This window comes from Castanea sativa, chromosome 12 (assembly GCF_040712315.1).
Source record: "Castanea sativa cultivar Marrone di Chiusa Pesio chromosome 12, ASM4071231v1".
NCBI classification, from domain to species: Eukaryota; Viridiplantae; Streptophyta; class Magnoliopsida; order Fagales; family Fagaceae; genus Castanea; species Castanea sativa.
Window position 1 is genome coordinate 26,966,460 of NC_134024.1, and position 16,642 is coordinate 26,983,101.

The 16,642-nt window shown below is 37.7% G+C and overlaps 1 protein-coding gene across 1 annotated transcript; it reads left to right on the forward strand.

Annotated features, from left to right (window-relative positions):
• The first annotated feature begins 409 nt into the window (after positions 1-409).
• Positions 410-820, forward strand: LOC142620456 (uncharacterized). The gene has a single exon (XM_075793819.1). It carries the CDS (start codon positions 410-412, stop codon positions 818-820), a length of 411 nt encoding a protein of 136 aa, XP_075649934.1.
• The last annotated feature ends 15,822 nt before the right edge of the window (positions 821-16,642 follow it).

Below are 16,642 nucleotides of genomic sequence, written 5' to 3' on the forward strand. Positions count from 1 at the left end.
ATCATGCAAGAGGTACATGTGGGAGAATGTGGTGACCATCAAGGCAAAAGGTGACTTCTCCAGCAGTTGCTCTACCTTGGGTATTTCTGGCCCACAATGAAGCAAGATGCAGCTGAATGTGTGAAGACATGCCATACTTGCCAAGTCCATGGGAATCTCATACATACTCACCCCACCAGCCTCCAAAATATGATGACTCCTTGGCCATTTTATACTTGGAGGCTTGACTTAATAGGCCCAGTCAATCCACCTTCCAAGGGTCATATTTGGATACTAGTGGCCACCGGGTACTTCACAAAGTAGGTTGAAGCCATTTCCCTAAAGAAGGTTACAGGCCCAGCCATTGCGAATTTTATCCGAGAGCGTATAGTCTGCAGAGTTGGCAACCCTCACAAGATTGTTACTGATAATGGCACTCTTTTTCAACAAAGATGTCCTAGAATTACTTGACCATCGCCACATCAAGCACCACAAGGCCACTCCTTATTATCCACAAGGCAATGGTCACGCGGAAGCTACCAACCGAGTGCTGTTAAGGATTCTCAGCAAAATGGGCATGAATATGAGGGTGGCTGGACTAAGCACCTGCTGGAAACCCTATACGCATACCGAAGCTCAAGCAAAAATAGCCACTGGCCTATTGCCATTCTCTCTTGTATATGGTACAGAGGCTATGTCTCCAATTGAGTTATTGGTTCCTACCCCAAGGGTTGTTCATGGACAAGAAATAGACGTGGATGCTGCCACTTGTGCAAAAATCAGAACTATGGACCTTGAAACCTTGGAGGAAACACGAAATCTTGCCTACAACCGTACCTAGCAGTATTAGCAACAGATGGCTAATGCTTACAACAAGGCCTTGAAATCCAGGATTTTGGTCAAGGGACAAATGGTTTCAAAGGCAACAGATCATATAAAGAGGAATCTCTCAGAACCCTCTAAGTTTGCCCCAAGTTGGGAGGGGCCCTATCTCATAAGGGAACCCAATGCTAGCGGTTATTATCGTCTAGCTATAGCAGAAGGTGAAAGCCTCACGGAACCTATCAATGGCAAATAGCTTAAGTTGTACTATACTTAACTCAACTTTCAAGTATGTACCAAGTAACTCTCTTTTATATGGTCTTAAACTACTACAATGTGAATAAGAATTAAGCATAGCAATTTGCCTTAAATATAAATTTCTTATATTTACAAGTACCCTAATATTACTTTCCATACATAAACATACATACTCTAAGTTGTGAATAAAGTTACAGCCCTAATAGCTGGGCATCTTGAACCAAAATATAGTCATGAGCGCAACGAGCATTTTCAAAATTATGTATATGATTCCCATGACTATATTTTAGCTTGAATATACTATTCTTTGATAAATAAAGCATTTTTCACAAAATAAATTCAGGTTCTTGTGCATAAACAAAACACAGCTTGCATAGCGGGGGAAATATTGAGCTACCACATAAAGTTCACATGGCTGGTGCACCTTTGCACAAAACACAGCCTACATAGCTAAATAAACCCAGAATACATAACATGTTTCATTACATCATAATTTAAAAACAAACTGTCCAAAATACCAAACTACTAATAATGAGAAAAAAAGTTAGTCAAATAAGCCATCGCTGAAGGTTTTTGCTTTGGAAGAAGCACCTCCAGCTGACAAGGACCGCATCATTTCATCTCTCTGACTCAACAAAAGTGAAAGCTCAGCTCTTTTTGCTACAATTTCTCTCTCAAGATCAGCTATATTCACTGTGAACTCATCATCTTGAGCAATACAAGCCTCGGTAGCAGCCCGAATCTTATCAAGGATGAATTGGACTCCAAACTTCCTGAACAACAAGTCCTTAAGAGCATTTTTCCACTCAAGTGCTTTCTTCAAGTTTGAACCCTCAAGCTTTGTACGCTGCATATCTAGTAGCACTGCAATGAGCAATTGAAGTTGGGATTTCCTCAATGAAGCAACTAGCTTGCATCCAGCCATGAAGTGTGGGTGTTTCCTTACAATTGCTGCTAGTAGTGGCTAACCTTCTGCAAGAATTTCAGACTGCTGGAACATGACAGTATCACTTGAAAGGGGATTGAAGTCAGTTTCCACTTTTTCATTCTCTTCATCTTCTGCAAATTTCTCCAAGAATTCTTCAAGGCTCATTCCCTTGATAGTAGCACTAGAAGACTCAACTCGTAGCTCTACAAAAAAGATGCATGGTTATTGAACAAGAAGCTTGCTTTACTATTTACATGAATAACTCATATACATCATACCTGAAGGTTCTTTGCTTTGGTGAACGTTATGAACAGTCGAAGAAACAACATGTCTTTGGCTGGGCACACTAGCAACAGCTTCCCCAGCAGTAATGGTAACATCAAGGTCCTTGCCAATAGGCTTTTCCCTAGTCTCCCCAACAACAACTTCTCTAGCAGTGACAACAGCAATAGGACTCTCGCTAGCCATCTCTATATCTTCATCAGTTAGACCTAAAGAACAAAGGATGTTAGGAGAGGAAACGTGAGAAGAAACCAAAGCAAGGAACAGAAGTTTACCGAAGTCAGCAACTGTATACTCAAAGTCATACCCCTCTGATCGTGTCTCTTCACACTTACCAGATTGTTACAGCCATGAAAACACATAGTTAGCACCCAAAAAAAAAATGATGAAGGAAAAGAAGAAAAGAAAAATAAAAGAAAGATAGAAAGGATGTAAGAAGATAAGGGCTCCGTGAGGATACCTCTTTTAAATATTCAAGAGCCTTTATTCTACCAGCATTAGTCTTCCTTCTATATTGCTTTAACGGTTAGGATGAACTAGCAGATGCAGAGCTGGGACACTGGCCTTAGTGGCTAGAGCTGCATTAAAACCAGACCGGACAACAGCTGGGGGCTTAGGGCTACCAGCCTTAAGCTTCTCAGCACTTGCTCTCTTTCGTCTTACCTTTTTGGGCTTTTCTTCAGTTTAGGCTGATTTGCCACGAGATCTCTTAGGTGCACCAGTGGCTGGGTTGGACTCAGGGGCTTTTGCTATCACATTCCTCTCACTCCATTCTATGGGAACACCGCCCCCATGAACCACCCAGCCATTGAGGTCAGCCCGCCATTTAGCAAATCCCAGATTCTGTCTAGTGGCCCATGCTGAAGCTGCTCTTGTATTTGGAATAAGCCAGGTGTTAGAGGAAAGCTCCTTCAAAGGAGGACTTATCACCACTTCCTTAACCTCTCGGCTGCTCACAGAATCAACAAAGGTGCTCATCACCTTTCTCCAATACAACTTCATGTTTGTGGTAGCATACCCCTCACGGTGTCTACTTGGAACCAGACTCTCTCTACCTTGCTAGCCCAATACTCTATTGCTGTATCATGAACCAGTGGTCTCATTGCATCACTCAAGGGACATCCTGTGGCATTAATGTTTGGAACATCTTGATCAAATCCAAATTGTCTCAAAACTCTATGGGGATTATATTGAGTCAAATCAAATCCGACACCACTTGGATATGGAATGTATGAAGGGGATGTGATAAGCAATAAATTGGGAATCCTCTCATGATCATTCAGCCCAAACTCTTGAGATCCGAGTCTGGCATGTGGAAAAGGATTTAGGCAGCAAAACCCAACAGCAACATAAGAATAGGGCTTTCAAGCAAAATGAGCCCCATCATCCAACAGTGTGATTGAAGGGAGATTCCAAACCTCCAACCCATCCATTTCATAAGCAAAGGAAGGCCATCTTCAAAGACAAGGAATTGGAGCTCACCATTAGGACTAGCAGCTCCGACCACCCAATTGGTCGCCTTCACGTCAACAACATCATTACCAACATCAACATAATCTTTCGAATGCTCCCATATGAAGGTTTGCAACAATACTACATTAATACTAGACTCAATAATGTGGTATGGTGATCCTTCAAGCTCATCACTACGTAACCTATCAAGCTTAGAATAAAGAATGCCTAAACATAAAGTATCTAAAGGCAAGGACACACCTCTACATAATACTATAGCTAAAGGAAAAGTAAAAGGTTTCATAAATTGAACCGGGTCAGAATTGAACACACACTTGCTCATCCACAAGGCTAAAAAGGCTGCTCATCTTGTATCAACATCCTCGGACTCCCTAAACTTAGAAATCCAAAAAGAAAATCTAGCTCTATTACGTCCCTAAGATGCAGAGGTACCTCCGAAAGTCTCCAGCAGCTTTCCTGTAATCATAGACTCCTCATCAAACAACCCTAGCCCTAACGGGTTCACATCTCTCATGCTAGGCAGCAAACAAATCCTTTCTACATCTTCAAGGGTGATCGTAGTCTCACCCCAAGGAAAAAAGAAAGTGTGGGTATCAATATTCCAGCGGCGCAACAAAAAGCGAAGTGCTCTCACATCTCTGTACATGTTCCACCCACGGGATAAAACCATAGCTTCAAAAATCTTGGCATCCTTCAAAATCTGACAAAATCCTTCATCGACAATCGCTTGCTCCACCCAATCTAACCAGCCAACGGTTGTGCCACAAGGACATAAAAACTGAATAGAAGCTGGCAGAAGCTCTTTCCACTAAAACCGCAGGTCTAGTATGCCAGAAGCAGTGGGACCCACACTGCCTCATGACTGGGGGCTTCACCTTTCAAAATCCACTTCTTTGGCACCCTAGGTAGGCTAACCTCAAGAGCCCCAACTGTTGGGAACAGAGAAGATGAACAATACCATGGGTCCTGGAGTGGCAACAAGGACTCTCCTAGCCTAACCTCCACATCATCACCCCCGGTAACTGCTTCAGCCACCCCCAACTGTAGCCTCACTTTCTTGCATAGCCACCCCAGTAGTACTAATATCACCAGAACCCAACAGTTCTTCTCCTTCAGCCATAACTCACAGAACCAGAAATATTGTTTTCTAAAAAAAAAGGAGGTAGAAGAATACTCACTGCAACCATGAGAAGTAAGCGAAGTTATGGGTCTTTCTCTCACTTAGTCAAAATCAACAAGGGAAGAGAGAAAAGACTTAGTTTCCCTCTTAACCGTGGCCGAAGCTCTTTTTTTTTTTTTTTTTTTTTTTTGCACTCTTGGCCAACGGCAAGGAAAAGGAGAAAGAAGAATCTATGTTTCTGTCTCTGTTTTAATAAGAATCTCGGTTATTCTCTCTCTCTGTTGGCTAAAGCTAGTGTTACTCTCTCACTCTTGGCCGAAAATAAGAAGAAGAAGAAAGGTCTCTCTCTCTCTCTTTGCCTTAATCTCTTTATTTTTTGGTCCAAGTAAAAAAATAAAAGAAAAAATAGCCAAGGCCAGCCTTTTACTAGTAAACATGAAAGGTGCAAGTGACAAGACATGGGGAAGAGACCAGCATTTAATGCAAGGAACCTGGGGGAATAATTGAAAGTGCTGGATGTGGGAAAGTTTCAGAAGCCCACGATTCACAACTGCCACCAAATTTCAAACCCGCACGTGTGACTAAGCAGAAACTGCTCACACGTGACTCAGGGGGCTAAATGTTGAGGTACAAATTTTTGGGCCTTAATTTTATTAGCCCACTCACAAAAATACCCACATAAGCCCATAAACTATTTTGAGCCCACATAAATATTTCCCACATATTACTCAAATATCTTCCATGTTATCAGGCTTTCACAAATATTCCATATATAAACCCCATAAATTATCTTGGGCCCTCTCACACATATTGCCCACATGTTATCCAACTTGGGTTTTCACAAAAATACCCTTCATATTACTACCAAAATTGGGCCACAAAATTACACTATCTCCACAAAAAAAGCCCAAAAACATTTACCTTTTGGGGAAATCCAAAAAGCCCAACAAAACCCACTCTAAAGCCCGTTATGATACGGCACCTCTAAAACCCGTTACGATACGACACCTCTAAAACCCGTTACGATATGGCACCTCTAAAGCCCGTTATAATATGGCACTCTAAAGCCCGTTACAATATGGCACCTCTAAAAGCCCGTTATAATACGGCACTCTAAAGCCCGTTACAATATGGCACCTCTAAAAGCCCGTTATAATACAGCACTCTAAAGCCTGTTACAATATGGCACCTCTAAAAGCCCGTTGCTACACAGCAATATTTTTACAAAATCCTACAAAGCTCAAATATTATTTTTGCATTATTTCACAAAGCCCAAATATTAATTTGGCACTTATTTTACAAGGCCCAAATATTATTTTGGCAAAAACAATTACATTATGCTCGAAGCCCAAACTATTTCTTGGCAAAATATATACTAAAATCCTTAACTCATGGGAAATATAAATTACTCACCACTCAAGAATATTTCTCTTAACAAAATTTTTGGAAACCATGCTTATTTTTCCATAATCAACTAACTACAAAAGCCCATGTATATCACCTATGGAAAAACTCTTCATTTTGTAGGGACAACCAAGCCCAAAGAAGCTCAAATACAAAGCCCAGCTGAGCCATCCCAACCCACACACAAATCCCAGCAGCTGAAATTCATGTGAGCTGACTAGCCAAAATTCAGCACAACTTAACAGGTGGAGCCCATTGCCATCAAGTTCCAACTTGTCCAATTAGACCAGAAGAGGACGCGTGTCCATCAGGGGTTAAACCCTTCCTTCACAAGCTGAAATTCCATCATTTCTCATGTGACAGAAAGCAGAAAGTAACGTGACAAAAAGCTGGGAAGCTTCAGCCAGCTGTCCCTTTTATACTTGTCCAGGCCATTCGGTCAAGAACCAAGAGCATCCATGACCAGGCCATGAAAGCTCCTGAAACAACTCAAAATCAATTCATTTTCATACCAAGAACGGATACTCTCTGGTTCATGGACCAAGCACATGAACCCCAAATGGGGAAACTTAGGGAAATGTGGTTTGGAGGGCACCAAAGGGATCCCAGCAGAGTTCCCAGCAAGGGCTCCAAGATTGACACCTGGCTTGGGGTGATACAATCTGCGCTAGGTAGCTTTGATTTTAGCAGCAGCATAACCAAGGTCCTTAGCCTAATGCATGCTTTAATCCAATCAGCCAAGGCCAATCAGCATTCAATGCTAAGTTAGAATCCCAGATGTCATTACCCAAAACAACAAGAATCTCCTAAAAGTTGAGCTTACCACTCTTAGCTAAAATCCTAGGAACGATTCTCTAAGGATTTTCTGAAGATTGAGAAAAATTTAGCAGAGATTATTTGCTAATTACCCCCTAAAGCCCAACTATAAATGGAACTCTCCATTAATGCTTCAAGAACACACTAAGAAATACACTCATAGAGAAGAACTCTTCCTTAACTTCTCTGTTTAGCCTTCTCTAAGCTCTAGCACAGTTCTGAGTTACTAAGCTCTTAGCTTCAAGTACAAAAACTGAGTTCTCTAGCTCCTAGCTCAAAATCACCTCTCACGTCTCTTTTTATAAGCTTTTACCCATCCCCAATAGAAGGTCCCAGCAGCTTCACTAAACACTATCTCATACTACTCATACTACCTAAAATATTTCTTATTACCCACTACCTATACTACATCCATGAGCATGCCTTGGCACCATAATGATCTTGCTGCGCTAGCTGAAATCTCTCTCTCTCCCTTCATCTCACACTAAGTTTTCCTCATTATTTGTTATAATGGGACCCATGATATTTACTTATTCATTTACTATTGAAGGTTATGATGTAACTGTTACTATAGATTTTTTTCCTCATATTGTTGTATTAGAAGACTCTTCTCTAGAGCTAACGGATGATGAGTTTGAAAATGTAGATACGTTCCTTAGCCTGTGAAATATCTAACAGCTGGAAGTTTATTATGTTTCGTCTTACTTAACCGCTGGGAAATTTTACCGCTAGGTTACTTTTTTGTGGAAACATTTTACCGTTGGGCTATTTTCTGCAGAAACATTTTACTGCTGGGTCGTTTCTTGCAATATGCTTTCTAATCACGCTAACGTGTCTACTGTGGGGATTGTTTATGGACCATTCTTGTCAGTCTCAATCTAGGCCCAAGGCATAAAATACAATAAATTCTTTGGATCTTCACCGATATCCTTTGGGTCGTGCATTGAGTCCATCGTTGAGTTTCAGATTAGGCCCCCGACCCAACATAAGTCTCATTTGTCGGAAGAAAAACTTTTTCGCCCCCGACAACAACTATAATTAATGTTGGGCTATACAGTCACTTATCCAAATTTTCAGCTATGCTAACTAAAAAATTTTCAAGTAAAAAAAACTATCCAAGATGTTCTTCCATTGTGCAATAGAACAAAACTTCACATCCATCTCTGCACCATGAAAAAAAAAAAATTATATCAACAAAAATATAATGTATAATAAACATAACAGTAGAACCTATATTCAAGTAACAGAGTACATGGCTAGCACTATATGACCTTAGTTCCACTTGGTGACCAACATGAGTTGTATCGTTATATGATCTTACATTGGCTTGGTAACCAACATGAGTAGTATCGTACATTAGTTATAGGTAACCATCAATATTAATCTAGGCAGCCCAATCCCATGTAAAGTTTATAGACATTGATAATAAATAGGATGCAAACTAAAACAAGGAATAATAGCTATTAAACCCCAAACTCACGTCACGAATAGCATCATAAATTAGCTACAAGGAACCATCAAAATTAATATGTAAAGTTTATAGACATTGGTAATAAGATAGTAATACAAATTAAAACAATGATAGCAAATAAACCCCTAACTCACAATTCCAAACCCCAACTCTAAAGTCCCCATAAGATCCGTCTCTTCCCTAAATAAAAACACCCAAATTTCACCCCTATAACAGACCTACAAAGCCAAATCCATCATCATACAAATCCTGCAACATCAGGTGTTCTCATCCCATAACAAAATAAAACCATTTCAGGTAAGATTTGGTTATAAAAATAAGAAAGATTATGGTGCCAAATCCAACGTCATAAACAGTAGACCCATTTTTAGTAAGACAAAAAAAATACAAATAAGATGTAAAAAATACAAAAAAAATAAATAGAAAAAGAGAAGAAAACTTTTTTGCGATATCAGATGTTGGAAACGGCAAGAAAGCTTCTAGCTTTGTGGTTGGAAGCAACGAGAATGAAAGATGATTTTGAGGTTTTTTGACCAAACAAAGACTGATCTTTTCGGAATTGGTTATGTCCGGTAGCTCCGGCGACGATGCTAGGCAGTGGCTATGGAGGTTTGGAGGAGAGAGAGCGGTCCAAGAGAAAGCAGAGATGTAGAGAAGATTTTAATTTTCAAAAAAGGAAAAATGTGTGTTGTTGTTTTAATGCAGGGGCTTTGAAATTTTTTGGGGCATTTTTGTTTTTTTATTTTAATTTAACCAAGCTGCTTATCTGTAATTTACAATACATATGTTAATTTCTATTGGACCTAGAAACACCACACGGATGCTGACTTGGAGTTTCAGAAACAACATATACTTTCTCCATTAGGCATGAGACATTAGCCCCCCTTTGAATCCTTTCACATCAGTGTGAAAGTTGAAAGGTATGAATTACTATTATTTTTATTTTTGTAAATTATTAGTATACACTTATTGTATAGTCATCGATTATTATTATTTTTCATATTCTTAAATTTTTATGGCACTGATATATATTGTTTTGGTAGATGAATATTATGATAGATGCACAAAATTGATTATGGGCTAAAAATATTTTTTTTGTAATAATAAATGGGCCGAAATGGACAGAAGAATCAGTGAAAATAGCCAAATACCACCATTTTGCAAAATCTGTAGCAATTTAGCATTGTTTCAGAACTAATTAGCAATCTACCACTTTTTTAGTACTCAAGTTTCTCAAACTCGAGTTCTAAACGGTACTCGAGTTACTAGTGTGCGTGCTACCGTGGCACTTGCTGAGTTGGATTTTTTGGCATTAAAAAATGCCAGCTAATATTCGAGCTTCATAAAGTCGAGTTGTGTGTGTCTAGTACTCGAGTTTGTTGGACTCAAATATTGTGTTATTGAAATACACGGTACCCGAGCTCGGTAAACTCGAGTATGGCTCGGGTTGATTACCTCCATGGTCTAGACTCATACTCGAGTTTGGTGTACTTGAGTACTGTGTAATTTTACATATACAGTACCTGAGTTCCACAAACTCAAGTATGGCTCGACTATGATGGTTTAGGTTTAGGGTTTAGGATTTAGGATCCAGACTCGTACTCGAGTTTGGTGGACTCAAGTACTGTGTAATCTTACATACAGTACCCAAGTTCTACAAACTCAAGTTTGGTCTTTAGATATGCCTTTTGATACTGCATAATGGCTTCCACTTATACACTTTTTAGTGCTATCATGTACAGTGGAAACTATAATGCTTAACCTTTTTTTTTAATGTCATGTACAGAGGATACATACCCAATTACTTGGCAGCATGTTGCTTTCTAATATAGTAATGCTCAAATTCACTTTCACCACTTATCCATGCGTATACACTTTCACCATTCTATGATAAAATATTTTGTCCTTTAGGGCTTTCATTGGAAATATGCTTGAGTACCACAGCTATCTCTTTTATTATTATGCATGTTTGTCATACCACTTCATGACAATATATATCCAAATCCCAAAATAAAGTAAAAAAAAAAAAAAAATTAAACTATAGAAAATTTGCACAAAAACCACGCTTTGTATTTCAAAAGATAGATACAATAAGATTTTTCATGGCAAACTAAGGTTCTTCACCCATATTGTTGTTCACTGGGTAAAACACACCAAGAACATTACAAACATGAAAAATAACCATGACAAAACTAGCTTGTATATTCTCTCACTCTCTCTAACCCTCTTAAGTTTCTCCCTAGCTTCAACCTAAAGCTCATGAGCTTTTCTTTCCCTCTGAATTTTACTAATGCATAGGTCTATTCTGGACTTGGATGTATAGGTCTGTTCTGGACTTGTGTCAAAATGCTTTTATCTTATTCTCCATATCTGACCCTAGCCCTTTCTCAATATTTGCAATGAAAAGTAGTTGTTTCAATATAACCTAAATCAGGCTCAGTTTGAACAAGAAAAATCACACATAATTGAAACTGAACTTCTTCACAAGCAAAGAAATCACTATATTAGAAGTAGTAAACTAAACTTCTTGTTGTTAGTAATAAATTCCATCCTTAGTGCCAAATTCTGTTGAACCAATCACAAAAATAGGTAATGCCGGTGGATAAACATACAAATCAAATAGTCTCATAGCAAATTTAAAGATCTAAAAACGTTACCAAAGAGCCTCCTCAAAACTCATCAAGTACATATTTTTTTAGTAATACAACTTGTAAATGGGAAGATAAAAGCATCCATAAGGTTGCCTAAAGTAAAAGGAAGTTTTAGTTTTCAAGACATACTGATGACAAACAAACAAATTGATGAACATTAAATGAGAAACAATGAAAACCATACTTACAAGAAAGCAAGCTGAGGGATTTTGGCCAAAAACACGGTAAAAGGCCTAAACAAACTATTGTTGTTCACCCTTCTAGTCTCATAACATGACAAAAATAAACAGTATTAACTAAGATCATATAATTGATCACATAAAAAATCCCAAAACATAAACTATACAAAGTATATATATATATATATATATATATATATATATATATATATATATATATATATATATATATATATCTAAAATTACAATTTTCGCCTTAAAATAGTGTATTTCAACTGTATGACTAATTGGTTGTGAGCATAAAAATTTGACACCCTTAATTAGCAATGTACTTGAATGGTAGGGTACTTGAAGATGATCATGTTAACAGAGGCTAAGTCAAAGTTGACACCATTAATGGTAGGGTACTTGAAGATGATCATGCTAAGGAGAGTGCCTTCACAATTATAAAATATACAATAAGAGAAAACTTCTAAGATCCAATAGGTTATAAGTGGAAAAGTGAAATCATGGCCAACCCAAAAATGACCTAACACTTGAAAGGAAAAAAAAAAATGAAAAACATTCCATTACACATATGGTAGTTACACATCACATTACATTAAACAATTAGTATGCAATTTTTGCGACAAACCAAATGGCAATGCTAATGACTTTTTGTATGCATCCTATAGGGAAAGTAGCTTATAGTATAAATGTCATATTTGTCCTTAAAATTTTATCCAATTTTTCTCAAGTTTCAAAAATACATAATTGAATGGCATATAGCATGCATTTTGATCTAATGGCATATATCATGCATTTTGTTTCTAGTAGCATTTAGAAGGATGCCACGGTTCAAACTTAGCGTACCTAGTCTGCGAGACCACCACTCTTCAGTACCTCGTTCTTCTTAGGGCATGTTCTTCGGTTATGCCCCTTTTGGTTACACAACCTGCATTGCACCATCCTCCCCCCCCCTCCTTCCATGGTGTGGTTCTTGGTCGTTTCTCACCCTCGTCCATCTCGTTCCTAGTTCATGTTGAGACAGGGCGACCTTTCTCTCGGATCAATCGGGGGTTAAGGATGACCCTTCAAGTTTCTTCAGGTACCGGCCATGATAATCTATCTTTCAATGCAGAGAAAATGGAGCATTTCTACGAAAATAGTGCGTTCACACTATAGCATGGGTCAATGTACTGCTCTGCATCGTGTCGATACCTAATATAATCTGCAATGACATGTGAACATGGTATCTTGTACAGTTTCCATTTCTGGCATGTGCAAGTTCTTTGCAACAAATTAACTCCTTGTGTGTGATCCCCATGTCCAGCAATCCTTGGATTATGCGGTGTATCTACTTGATATGATTGTTGTTGCGTACTTAATCTTGTTACACTGTGATGCTTCGCCTTTGCCTTATTTCTCATAAAGATATCCAAGGCATACTTACACCATTTTTTCCTCGAATTCAACTGCGCTATGCTCTTATTGCAACGATCATCAAAGTAAGCATTCAGTTTGATGTGTGGTGTGGATGCCTCATCACAAGACATATGTGTGGAAACCTTACCCACGCCCACAACTGCACCAATAGCAGTGCAGCGCCAATCTGCTTGGTTGTCTTCTCTGATGCGTGACAAAGGTGTCTATATAGCTAACTTAGTGCTACACTACCCCAACTATAATTCTTTCAGTTGCTGATTGGATTGAAAAATTGCAAACAAATAATTGAGAGCCATTTGCTAGACTTGTGCGTAAACAGCATACCACCCAACATCCCCAGTATGTAAAACCGAGCATATTGTTGCACAAGAACCTTAGTAGCATAAGCCAGGAGAGGATTACTAAACCGCTTCTCGAGCCAACATGCTTTTACCCTCGGCCCTTCCATCATTGCAGTGTTCTTACTAGCACCGACTTCTCTGTTCGGCGGCCTATGACCTAGCAATTCAGTGCAGAGGTTGGCCTAATCTTGCATATGGGTAAATCACACCACCTGCATGCCATCTACAGGTACCCCCATTATAACCTCCATGTCTTGTAGCGTGATGATCATCTCACCGTGGGGCAAGTGGAATGAATGCGTCTTTAGCCGCCATCTCTCCACCAACGATGTGATCAATGCATGGTCAAGGTCTATATTTGGGACTCGAAGTAGCCCCTCTAACCCTACATTTGCGATATAAGTGGCAATCCATGAATCTAACCCACCTTCAGGAACACTTATAAACCAGTGACGACAAGTCAGTACACCTACCACTTCCTGCAAACAAAGTAGCATTGTATTAGTAATAGCATTCACTAACCATGTGATAAATATGCTTCAAACGTAAATGCCAATGCTAGGGACAAGTGCATAGTAAGAAAAATCTTTCTACTACACTACGATTTTAGACAAGTGCATACCTCGCCTGCCAAAGGAACATCCCAAAGCAAACTTGAACAATGCATAGGCTGAATAAAGGTTGGACAGAGGGTCCCGCTCCATGTGGGTCCATATTTGGCATAAATTAAAGGTGATTAATGGCCCATTGTACTTCAAAGCAATTAAATACAACAATATGCATCCTAGAAGCCAACCCAAACACAGGATAAACATGGAAACCAAAAGGATTGAAAGGAGATACTGATGCATATCTAAAATTTTAAAATCTCAGCAAATTTCTCAAATTATAAATTATAACCAAGGAGCCTAAAAACCCTAACAACATCAACTTATCAATGGCTATACAAGGAAAAAGTTAACGGACGTTCTAAAAGCATTGGTTTAAAAAATATTTTTATAAACATTTTATAGAAAAAGAACAAAATAATTGACTTTTTTTTGAAAAATTGTTATATTTTCCATGAAAATGGTATTAATCTCTCCAAACTAGTTTGAAGAAAAATCCTCCAAACGCATTTTATATCTTTTTATTCGATGTTAATTTTGAAAATCTAACCGTTACGGCATTGGTTTAAGAAATATTTTTATAAACATTTTATAGAACAGGAACAAAATAATTGACTTTTTTTGACAATTTGTTATATTTTCTATGAAAATAGTATTAATCTCTCCCTACTGGTTTGAAGAAAAATCCTCAAAATGCCTCTTATGTCTTTTTGTCGGATGTTAATTTTAAAAATCTAACCGTTAGATTGCATGCTCTTTATATCCTTAACATACATGTCAAATTTTATTCAAACTGGATATTGTTTACTATTCAATCAATAAACTTACATTTTATGCATAATCTTGTAGTACAAAAACTTAAAATTTAAACATTTGATTGATGACAAAAGTTATTGATTTTTTATCTTTTTGAAAATTTGCAAGTATAAAGTATATAATAAGAACATAAAATTTAACAGATAGATTTTTAAAATTTACATCTAATAAAAATGTATGAAGTTTGAAAAGAAACTTTTTCTTATGATCCATTAATAAATATCTTAATAACACCAGTTTACGAGACATTTTTGCATAATTGCTTGATCATTGCACTCGGATTCCATTATCTCCTCGCGTACGTATCTACTGGAAAACACTTTTATAAGATTTTTACATAAATTTTTGGTCCTCTTTAATTAGTTGTAAATATGATAATGTAATCCATCATCCATGACGTCAAGATAAACTGTCTGCACATGTTTGTACACATTACACAATATGTCGTTACACGATTTCTCGTTTCTCTAATTTTCAATAGGTTAAGTAATGAAAAAGTCAAAGTTAATTTTGTGTTCATATTTTGAGGTCACTTGAGAGTTTCTTCATTTGGTAATTGGCACCAGGTTTGGTTGGAACATTCCTCGAGAGTTCAAAATGGGTCTGAATTGTTATAAAATTTACATAAAACGCAAACTTCTTTTATAAGAAAAAACAAAAACAAAAACACTGAGAATATGCCCGAGTGGACTCAACTGAGTACATACCAGAGTTTACTAATGCAATTAAAGATGAAACATTGCAAGTTCCAATAAAATCCCCACGTCTATATCATTTGTTTCTTTTGAGGAAGGAACTAATTAAGATTATGTTATTGAAGCAATTCCGATCATATGGGCAAATGAAACTGTGGTAGTCAGTGCAGGCTTTTGGGAATTTGTAGAACTGAAAGTCCAAGTTTATCAGCTTGACAATTAGTGTGAACTTGATTGACCCACTAGAAGCATCACATGTACATCAAAGTAAGAAAGTTGAAGCTTTGCACACCATGAATGATCGCCGTAAAAGACAAAAAAGAGGATACCATACAATGATATAAAAATAGAAAGATACAAATTTCTATAAAGATAATATTAAGAATTGTGCTAGATACCATGTGTAATTTAACAATGATTCATCGAAAACTAAAAAGATAACTAACAACCAATTGTACAAAATGTTCACTACATAAACCAAGGCCTAAAAATTGCCAGTTTATCTTAAATAAATAAAAGCCTAAAAATAAAATTACAACAATTAATCATGGGCGTGATGTGGGGTATATAATCTTACTCTTCTTGGGATTAGATGATTTGGGTGTAGTACAAATCTTGAAGCAGCCATTGTTGTTGTTGTTGTTGTTTTTGGATTGGGAGGATTCAAAGAAAGAGGGAGTCCCAGTATCAGAGCCAGGAGAACAGAAAATATTGGCAAGGGAATGGAGTATATAATCAAACATCATTCGCTTCACCAATCTTTTCTTTGCTAGAAAAAGGCTTCCAATTTTTGGTTTGAACCAAGGCACTGTCTTCTTCTCTAGCTCATCTGATTTCAGCCTCACCAATATTTCTTTCTCTAGTTCTCCCCTCATCTCTCTCTCTCTCTCTCTCTCTCTCTAGATGTGATGCTTTTGATTTTGGGGTCTGCAATTTTCTCTTTTATAATTCAACCTCTGAGATGTTGATGTTAAGGAATAATAATTAAAAACAAACTTGTTAGATTAAGTGCTAGTGGGCCAATAGGAGTGAAACTTGAGGCTCACGCATTCCATAGAAATATCTATTATCAGCCACGTGCTTTCAATCTTAACTTGAGCTTGGAGTGTGAGTGTATAACACTAGGAAGTATAATAAATTATAATATAGTTTTAGACTTATGTGGGGCCGACAAAATGACTTTAAAAACTCCCACTTGCACAGTTTTATTATGGCCAAAATTACTTATTTTTTCCTTTACCGACTAATGTCTTCTTCTGTTTATTATCCATGGTACCTAAAAAATAAATATCGGCACCTATATTTAGCACTTGGATTAGGTGAGGTGTTACCTTTGCATTGGATAGTTTGACTTTTTTGATAAATAAATTTTTT